General features: G+C 42.2%; 1 protein-coding gene across 1 annotated transcript in view; it reads right to left on the reverse strand.

Annotated features, from left to right (window-relative positions):
• Window positions 1–3,177: 3,177 nt before the first annotated feature.
• Window positions 3,178–10,558, reverse strand: part of LOC101853823 (beta-galactosidase-1-like protein 2) — a gene marked incomplete at its 5' end in the record, with an annotated part of 8,326 nt that continues 945 nt past the window's right edge. Inside the window, 2 exon segments of the mRNA XM_005110295.3 lie at window positions 3,178–5,741; window positions 8,936–9,169. Of these exon segments, the coding sequence (XP_005110352.2) occupies window positions 4,283–5,741; window positions 8,936–9,169 (1,693 nt within the window).

The following is a 10,558-nucleotide window of genomic DNA, read 5'->3' on the forward strand; positions in this document are numbered from 1 at the left end:
ACACACACACACACACACACACACACACACACACACACACACACACACACATACAATAAGATATCGTCTAACAGATGTAACAACTCATTGCACTTAGAAGATAGAAATTATATCTAATGCTTTATTTCCTACGTCAGACAACTCCCAGTCTAACCCCCTTTCAAGTTCCCCACTTAACACTACACAAATGTGGCAGGCAGTTCTGTTCAGCAGCAGGGCAAAGCCAATCTTCATCATCATCCGGCGCCTTGCCGACTGGCGTGGGCGATCATGGACCTCCACTTCACTCTGTCTTGCGTTGCAGCAATGGTGTCTGTTGTTTTTGCTGCCCTTAGCCATGTTGTCATCTTGTCCAGTATCTTTTCCCTCTGTCTTCCTGTGCCTCTCTTTCCATCAAACTTTCCTGTTGGTACAGTATTCTCCAATGCTTCTTTCAGCATTGTGTGTCCGAAGAAATTAGCCTGTCGCCTTTTTGAAAAGCCAATCTTAGGCACATTTATTCCAACCGCCATAGCCTACATAAGTCAGAAACATGAGTTTGCATTTTTCACGGAAGTATGCACGTTGGTACATGTACATGCCTTTTAAAGTTTCAGATGAAGGAGGGGGAAAATCCTAGAGTCTGTTTTGAATGATACAGCTGTGCCTCAAAAAGAGCATCTTCAAGCGTTGTCGAATGACCAGAGTGATAAGAATGCGCAAACTCAATGAGTTCAGTCTCTCTGAGATAATGTACGCACTATTATGTAGGTCCTCACCTTCACTTTTCAACTATCCGTAATCTAGCTGACCATTGGGGTAGCCTACCGCTGCAGATTTTGCTACCAACTTCTTCCACTCCTCTCGTTTCTTAGCTTTCTGTGGTAAGATGTTCCAGTCACGGCCAGTATATTCTTTGACGTTGTCTTCCCACTGTTTTCTCAGTTAGCCTTTGCTACATTAAGGTAACCTACTTTGTAAAAGCGAAAAATCTGATCTCACCCTAAAATGCAGCAATAAAATTATATCTATCAGTTCTACAGAAAAAAAATGAAAGAAATAGTGAGTTCGAATTGCAAATTTTAATGTACATTGCTCTGTTATTGGGACATCCTCCTTTATGGGTGGCTGGGTGGAGACACTGATAGTCATAAATCCCACGTTGTTTCTGTCCCTTTTAGATTTCTGAGTTTCTGTCTGTCTTACTTTTTCCCTGTACTAAATGACCGTTAATGTGTTGGTGTGCTTCTCTTTCCTCAAACAAACAAACACGATCTTGGGAATTCGATAAGGAAAAAGCTGCCGTTCAGTTGAAGGAGTCCAGTCCTCAAGTCTTCATTGATTGACGGCTGGTTTGTGCATGAGTGCATGATGAATTTGTATGCTCAAATTAACCATCCGCTCTTTTAGAAGAATTAAAAAGAAAGAAGAGGTCAATGAAAATGTCAAGAGAAATACACGTTAAGTCACATTATTCCTTCCACCACTTATCTTATCATTTCCAAAAACCCCAAACTTTTAAAGATGGTTTTGTTTTAATTTACAGTTATAAAACTACATTCTTTGAATGAATTTGTTGGTTTTTTGTTGTTGTTGTTTCTTTTCATTTGATTGATTTCATTTGGGTATTCTACAGGGTAGAGTTGTGGTTCATAAGACGCATGCTGCGTTCCCATGGACAGCTAGATTAAACAAATGCAGTTGTGAGCGCCGTAAAACCCTCTACTATAAAAAAGAAAAACAAATGAAAAAGTCTTGGTTGAAGCAAATTGCAGAAGACAGCTTATGGCGAATATACGAAAGAAACAGGCAAATTTCTTCGGACACACAATGCGGAAAGAAGCATTGGAGAATATTGTAACAAACAGGCAAGTTTGATGGAAAGAGAGGCAGAGGCAGACAGAGGGAAAACATACTGGACAAGATGACAACATGGCTGGGAGCAGCCAGAACAACAGATACCATTGCGGCAACGCAAGACAGAGTGAAGTGGAGGTCCATGATCGCCCACGCCAATCGGCAAGGCACCGGATGATGATGATGATTCTACAGCGTATTTTTGTAAGTTAAGGGCTTACACAATACTAGGACCCTAATGTTTTCTCAAAATGGACTCATCCCGTTTTTCTCTTGACCTTTCCAAATTTATATCACAGCTTGGTGTGTTGGCCTATGTTGGTCCGACTGATGTTTAAAAATAGAACACAGTAGTCATAGTAAAGGGTACTTCATTCAGCACGCAGGCAAAGTACACATTACAGCACACCCTTGAAGACGTTCGAGGTTTGAGGTTAAAACAACACCCGCGTGGCTCAAGTATACTCACCTTACGACACACCAGCGTTTGTGGTGTTGCGGATAAGCGATATGCCGTCGAACACAGGAGAATTGAGTTCAATTCCAACGGGAGCAAAAGTGTTATCGAGTATTTCATTCAGTTTTTCTGCTGGGATGTTGTATCCCTGTCATCCCGGGCTGCTCCTGGCAAGCAGAATCGAAGCCCGCCTCCTAAAGGGTCTAAATTACGTCGACGGGGCGTACAAAAACATCTGTGTTCTATTTTTAATAATTAACCTTACGACACCAACACCCTCCAACCACTTGAATCTCCAATAGGACCGAGTCATAAAGATGGAGAGCCTTAAAAAAGAATGCACGTTCAGAACACCTTGTCTGGGTTTTGAACAAGGGCCTTCCTCTCCGTTGTCCAGCATACAAAGTCAACAGAACCCCATTTAATCTTTATATATATATATATATGCGTGTTCTCCTAAATCTTTGCACTCACAACTGCTGGACAACTATCCGTGAACTAGGCAATCTTTGCTCCATCTCACGGCAAAGGGTCATGTTATGAGGATAGCCATTCGGGTGGCTGCTGCAATAGTATAGCGGTTAGTTGAACAGTCGACTCCGCTTGTGTCGAACTCGCCTGAGTTAATCTTCGATTAAGCTGATCCTTCCCTCGGGTCCCAGCACCTTTTCTTCTTTAGAGGTCCCAACGGTTAAGTTGAACTTCGGAAGAATGGATCTATTTTTCACTCCCCCGGAGGACATAAATTCATTCGTAGTCGACTATACTTGTAATATATAGGAACAAATTATTATGCAAATGCAGATAACGGTTAAAAAAAAAAAAAGCGTAATCATTCAGATCACGTAAACCACTACAAAAATAAAACTCATTCAACACTTTCATAAGTGGTAAAGTAGTATGTATTCATCTTTATCAGTCCTCATAAACAAGGAGAAAAGACAAAATTGTTTAATTATATAAAACTACAGTGGTATATGAATACAAAGAGAAATAGGTCAGACACTGGTTCACTGATAAGACGTGAACAATAAGAATAAAGAACTATGGCACAAACAGAATCTCAATAAAAAACCGTTTGTGTTGCTGCCAACAGTATTTGATAAAAAGCACAATAATAGATATTTAATTTACTAACCGTTTCCCGGGGAAACTCTTCAGATATATTTTCCCCCCAGCCGGAATGTGTTGTACTTCGCACACATTTTCTCTTTACAAACCTATACATGTTGAGTTTTCCACACTCCATCTTTACGCTCTATCATTACTATCAATGTCCTGCCCTTTGGCGGTTTGTACTTTGTTTTATGTTGTATTTTTTGGATTATTTTTTATTTTTTAATATTTTATTTTTGGGTTGAGGGACTTTAGGAAGGAAGGGGTGGGGGGAGGGGGGTTACAGCTCATGGTCATGATTTAAAACATGATGCTATCTATCCAGTTACATGTACTATTTTTTTTAGTCTCTGCTTTCTTTTCCGTCTCTTTTACTCTTACATAATATACTCTTCTGCATTAATACATCGTTCACTAAAGGACCTGTCTGCGCCTAGCAGAGATATCAAACACACAAAAGGACATTTAACCATTAATCTTTATCGAACTCTCTCTCAATCCGCTACATGATGTATTCCTTCAGTGATCCAGTCATTCTACCTTCCTTCCAAACTACAATGGGATAAGTATTTCGTCAGCCCACTGGCAAGTCGTTTTATTGCAGTTTCGTATTCTGTGGTATTCATTGCGTAAGCTCAAGAAAAAATTTGTCGGTCGAAATTCGAATTCTCGATTTTGAAAACAAAGTTTGGAAATGATACATTAGAGTAAAAGTACAATTATCGTAAAAAATAAATGAAGCCGTTTTTTGTCTCTCCTGTAAAATTTTGCTTTTTGAGCTTTGTAAATTTTAACAGCTTGCCAGCGATGCATTTTTCTCGTAAGTGTTACATCTTGGCATGACAAATAGCCAACGAATCTCCACTATGGATATCAACCCAAGCACGGCTCAACCTCTAGAGTGAAGCTGCTGCCCGCCTTGGCTTCTTCAAAGACCAGGATCTGGTTCGAACCTTGTTTCAGGAGCGGAGCGGGCAGGTACAAGGTCTTGGTTGGTCCAATGTCCCAGTAGCGGCCGAGGTTGAAGCCGTTCACGATGACGATCCCTTTGCTCCAGCCTTCCATTCTCAGGAAGTAATCGGCAGTAGGTTTCTCCTGTAGGTCAAGGTGAGCTCTGAACAGGCTGGGAACATTCTTCTCGCCCGCGGCGTCCACTTTTGTCCACGCTCTTGTTTTGGACAGCTGTCCAATGAAGTCATCGTTGAAATCTAAAGCAACCACGGTCCAGTTCTCCAAATCTTCTTCTCCTAGTCTCACCGGCCCTTTGAGCCCTTTCCTCTGCGTGTTCAACACGTCCTGATTTTCCTTCAGCGTGTAGTTTACTCTTCCCAGATTTTCCACAACTACGTCCAGAACTACGTTGCCAGGTTGGCCACCGGCTTGTGACAGGGATACACTGGGGCTTGGCTCTTCGGCTTCTCGTGTCATCACTCCCTGGACACTTCCGTCCACCAAAATCGTAGCCCTGTCCCTAACAGGACCAGTCAGCACCAGAGTTGTCTCTCCTTCCAGGTGGATTTTTTTCCTGTAGATGATATATCCATACGACTGGACTTCCCCGTGGGCGTAGGTAAAGTTCTCCATGTAGTCCGGCGACTGGGTCTTCGTTGTCTTCTTCGACAGTTTCAACAACGATGGCCAACTTATCGTCTCGTCGATGGCAACTTCGATCGGCTTTTCTGCTCTTTTTGGATTTGCTGGCAGCGATTCTGGAACAGTCACGTTCAGGCCTTTACTTTTCGCCTCCACCTCAATCATTTCTCTGATCTTGACCGCTTTGTCCGTCAGTATACCCTCCTCAGAGAGCGGCGCACCGTAGTCGTAGCTTGTCGTGTCCGCTTTGTACCGAGACAAATCCAAAGCTCCGGCGAGGAACCCAAAATTGGTTCCGCCGTGGAACATGTAAAAATTCACACTGGCGTTTTCCCCGAGACAATACTCCAACGTCTTCTGCAAAAGCTCCACACCCCGCGTCTCGTGGGGAATCCCCCAGTGGTCAAACCAACCGGTCCAAAACTCCATCACCACCAGAGGATAGTTCGGATTGACCTCTTTGATTATCTCAAAGTTCGCCTTCACTTCTTCGACCGTTTGACCATTAGCAGTTGGTAGAACCCCATCTATGATTGGCCCCGTTCCGGCAGCAGACTCGTTGTCGCATGATACGAGCAATTCGACGACGCCGTTCTGCAGAAGGAGGTCTCTCATGAAGATCATGTGATCGGGCTCGTCGCTGAAGGAGCCAAACTCGTTCTCCACCTGTACGGCGATGATGGGTCCGCCCTGAGACCGCTGTAAGTCGGAGACGTACGGGAGCAGCCAGCCAAAATATCTGAAAGAGGAACAAAAGAAAAAGTTTATTACTATTATTATTATTATTATTATTATTGTATTAATTTTGTTGTTATTTTTATTGCTATTGTTATTGTTATTGTTATTATTATTTTTATTATCATAATCATTATTATTATTATTATTATTATTATTATTATTATCATTATCATTATCAAATATCACTATTAAAAAATATTATTATAATTGTTGCTGTTATCGTTGTTTATGTTCTTGTTGGTGTTGGTGTTGTTGTTGTTGTTGTTGTTGTTGTTATCATTTTATTGGGGTTTTTTTTTAAATTCAATTTTTACAAAAGATACCCTGTTTGGTGGTAAAGGAAATACCGAAGCCTAGATTTACAGACAAAGGGTATTCGTTTCCATTTTATCTATTTTTCAACAAAGCTGAGATCATCGCAGATGGTACGTGTCCATAGCTGGACCCCCCGCCCCCCTCCCTTTTTTCTTTTCTCTCCTCTGGATTCTCCTCAAAGTCCACCTGCTCATTGTTACAGCTAGATAATATAATCTGATTGGAGACATGTCGGGAAGGACCACACAAGTTGACAAAATGGGCTAAAACAAAATTGGGTTAGAGCTTCTTTTGCTGTTCACCAACTCCATTGATTGCAACCTGACAGCCCCTTAATGCTGGTAACGTGTGAATTTGTTTTAGTTTTAGTAAGAGTTTTACGGCGTTTGCAACGCAATTAGATCACAATAGCGCTGAAGATGAGAAGTGTTACAAGAGAGTAACATCCTAAGCATAGGTAAGGACGAAAGACGTTTGATAAGGGGGGGGGGGGGGGGCAAGCCACACCAGAGCACCAGTCAACCACCCATCTGTAGACATTCGAAAATGCTACAAAGGGTCTAATCTTTGCGTAGCTTCTCCAGACACACAATTGAATCTCTATCGGTATCCAACCAAACAATCAGTCTATTATGAAAACGTTTTATATTATATCTTATGTTGTTGTTGTGGACACCCCAGTCCACAATGCCACGACACAAACACAACAACATAAGATATATTATATCTTAATATTATACTTTAATAAAGTGTTTTTGAGAATTCGGTTACTCTCTTCCACCAGCTTGCAAAGTGCCATCAAGGCTTGACTTAACACGCGATATCAGGCACTAGACCGGCATAGCCTTGACTGGGAAAGAGAGTCTACTATCAGTTCTTTATCTCTCAAAATTATTACTCGTGCAGCACGCCCAAGTGTGTAATTTTCGAGAAGGTTGGGTCGTCACGTTTAACGACCTGACTTCAAAAGTGCATGCACACACACACTGGCCATGGTTTGTCGCTACGTAATATCCAGTACACATTGTTCATTAAAATATGATAGATTTGATGCATTTGATACTTTGGATACTTTTGATACAGTAGGGGCCGGCCATGATTTTTCTTTCCTAAAAAAAAACAACCATCTTTGAGTTTGAAGGATTTGATCAAATTGCACTCCCAAAAATTGTGGCTTTTGTGCCTTCATGGGGGACATCTGGGTGGCGCCGACTCATTCGACTAAATTCAGTTAGGTAGTGTGCACTGTGCACTAATAGTTCAACCTGCTCGCAGACTTCCTCCTCCCATCCCCCCCGCACTCCCCCCCCCCACTCCTTCCCGCGCGCCTTACTATGTTGAGACCAGGCGCAGCTGACTACATCTCGTTCCCCTCTCCAGTTCATCTCACACGCTGTTTTTTTTTTTAATTTTCAAGTTCTACGTCGTTATATTTCAATCTTCTTTTTGTGGACAAACGGACGTCAGAATGCAAGGGGTGGGAGTAGCGGATAGGGAGCCCTTTTTTTTTACTTCACAAAAATAGATGGCGAGAGCTGGTTTTCCAATACAGTGGTGCCCCAACGGTTGCCCCAACCACGGGATAGAAGAAGATAAAGTTGTTCCCGCAACCGATCAGGACATTGGGGATAGCCTTGTTAGTGAGACAACTTTCTGGGCTTTCGGCATATTGTGGTAGGGTGGCCAGTTCCTTTCCACGTCGCCTTTACTTCCCCAACTCGAAGTCAGGTACTCATTACTGCTGGGTGGGCAGGAAGGGGCGAAAAAAAATCCGTGTCCGAATCGAGGCTCGAACCCGGACTTTCCGCTTCGGAGACGAGCGCACTAACCGCTCCGCCACCATTATTGAATAAACTACATGTTTTATGTCATTATGGTCTATTTTCATAAACAATGGATCGTGAATTTAGAATGTCAAAGATTTGATTACCTTGCAAGGATTCATCTTACAAGCTAGTTTGAGAAGAAAGTTGTTTATTTATCTAAAGACATGTAGAAGGCTTGGATAGCCTGCATAGCTCTTTTTAGCACGGAACTCGAGAAATTTTCCGACTTAAAGGGGCCAACCTTGTGCGCGCGCGTGTGTGTGTGTGCATGTGTGTGTGTGTGTGTTTGTTTGTGTGTGTGTGAGCCTGTGTGAGTGCCTGCGTGCGTGCGCGCACGCGCGCGCATGTGTGTGTATGTGTGTGTGTGTGTGTGTGTGTGTGTGTGTGTGTGTGTGTGTGTGTGTGTTTGTGTCAGTGCGTGTGTGCGTTCGAGCACGCTACTTTCTCTTGCGAAGGATTGGCAACTTTTGACTATGGTGAAGACCTTTTGTTCCGTTCTATTGCACAGCCCTATTGACAAATGCCCGCAACAACCCCCCCCCCCCCCCCCCCACACACACACCTGAAAATCTCAATTTAGTATTATAAATTGGAAAAAAAAGCTCAAACTTAACTCATTATTGTATTCATAAAACTATTTAGAATGTTATACCAATCAATTTTAAAAGAAAGCTTGTTCAAACAGCGGACGTATTTTTGTGTCATGTTTTAAATCTGGAGTTGTGCAAATAGAACTCCTGTCGCTTTCACACAGACTACACATTTATTTCGTATACTAAACTTTTTTACTGGGTGGTTGATGGGCACTCTGATGTGGCTTGCATTGTCTTTCGCATCAAACGCCTATTGGCGTTATCTCTCCTCCTTCTCTCTAGTAACTCTTTGAATCTTCGGCACCCATTAGACCCATTTCCTTCCAAGTGCCGTATAACACTCGTTAAAACTAAAAAAGAAAATCAACAATCTTACAATTAGACTAACCTTTATAACAACAGAAAATAACAATATTGAAACCGTGAAGGTTTTAAACAGGGCACTGTAAGCTCCAACTCACCTCTCGACTGCCTTCTGGTATCCTTTATAGTTAGATCTGACTTTCATGTCCGGATCAGCAAGCAGCCAAGAGGGCAGACCTCCGAAATCCCACTCGGAGCAGATGTACGGACCGGGCCGGAAGATGACGTAAAGGCCAAGGTCACCAGCCATCTTGATGAAGCGTCGAAGGTCAAGAATGCCATCACTTTTGAAGGTGCCAGGTTTGGGCTCATGCATGTTCCAAGGCACGTACCTAGGCAAAGTAAAGTAAAAATTGGGATAATGGTAAAGGAATGCATCCAGATGGATAAATGTAGAATTTAGGATATCCGAATGGACATAGCGGAAACACATATCACATCAACAGCAGACCAACCCCCCCCCCCCCACCACAAAAACCCAATGTTGCAGCATATTTCGAACAATCATTTTCTTCAGAAACACGAATTTTAAAGAAAAAAAACACAAAAAAAAAACAACAACAACAACCAACATTGGCACATCGAATAGCATGAGCATAAAGCATAGAGCATGCCGTAGAGTATGGTTATGAGCCACATAAACACACTTATTTTTATTATTTTTAAAAAAATTACTTATAAAAAACCCCATTCGACATGGTGTTCGAATAGCACGAACATAGAACGTATAGAACATGCCATAAAGCATGGTTATGTGCATCATTAACACAATTATTACAATTTAAAAAAACCGACATGTATGAGAAAAACCATTCGCACACGATATTCGAATAGCACGAACAGAGATTCCCCGCTTCGAAGCGTCGATGAAGCTTCGTTTCCTCAAAATTGCACAGCCATATAAATCGCTACAAGGGTGGGACCCGCCATGTAAATAGACAGATAGTCACGAGAATACTCGGAGTCTTTTGAGTCTGACGTTCTCCGACACTTCTTCTGTCAACGTTACCATTATTATCCCATCTAAAGCCCTCTGTTTGAACGACTTAACTAAGCCAACAAGGCCCTAAAACTCGAGTCGCCTACGCACTCGCGGCTCTTGGCCCACTTCTTATTCAATCCAACGGCTTACGGGTAAATGGGTAAAAGTGTTACGGCACCTGCAGCACAGTTAGGTCATATACGTGCCCATATAAGTGGTGTTACCAGAGAGTAACTTGCAAAGAAAAAAAGAAGGAGGAATAATGACAACAGAAGTTTTATAGAGGAGTAGAAGCAAACCTTCTGTGGTTTCTTAGAAGAAATTTGGTATCTTAGGAGACTGCTGAGAATATCTTTGAGAGAAAAAAAAATAAATGAGGTGGTACTTTAAGCAGCCCACGTGGGACGCTCACTGATATCATGATAAAAACAACCAGGAAAAGACAAGTGCAGTTTTTTTGGACACCTGAATAGACATAAAAGTCCCGAAGATCTAGCTCTCACTGCCAAAATTAAAGGCAAACGACGCAGGAGTGGGCCCAGAGCAACCTACTTGGAGAACCTAAACAGATGGGTAACGAGGAAAGATTTAGGGTAATATTGTGTTTTAAGAGCATCGGAGCAAAGGAAGGAATGGAGAACCATGATCGCCAATGTCTGCCGCAAATATAGCACTTGATGATGATAATGATGATGATGATGATGATGATGATGATGATGATGATGATGATGATGATGAT

This window comes from Aplysia californica, unplaced genomic scaffold, assembly GCF_000002075.1.
Source record: "Aplysia californica isolate F4 #8 unplaced genomic scaffold, AplCal3.0 scaffold00872, whole genome shotgun sequence".
Taxonomy (NCBI): Eukaryota; Metazoa; Mollusca; class Gastropoda; order Aplysiida; family Aplysiidae; genus Aplysia; species Aplysia californica.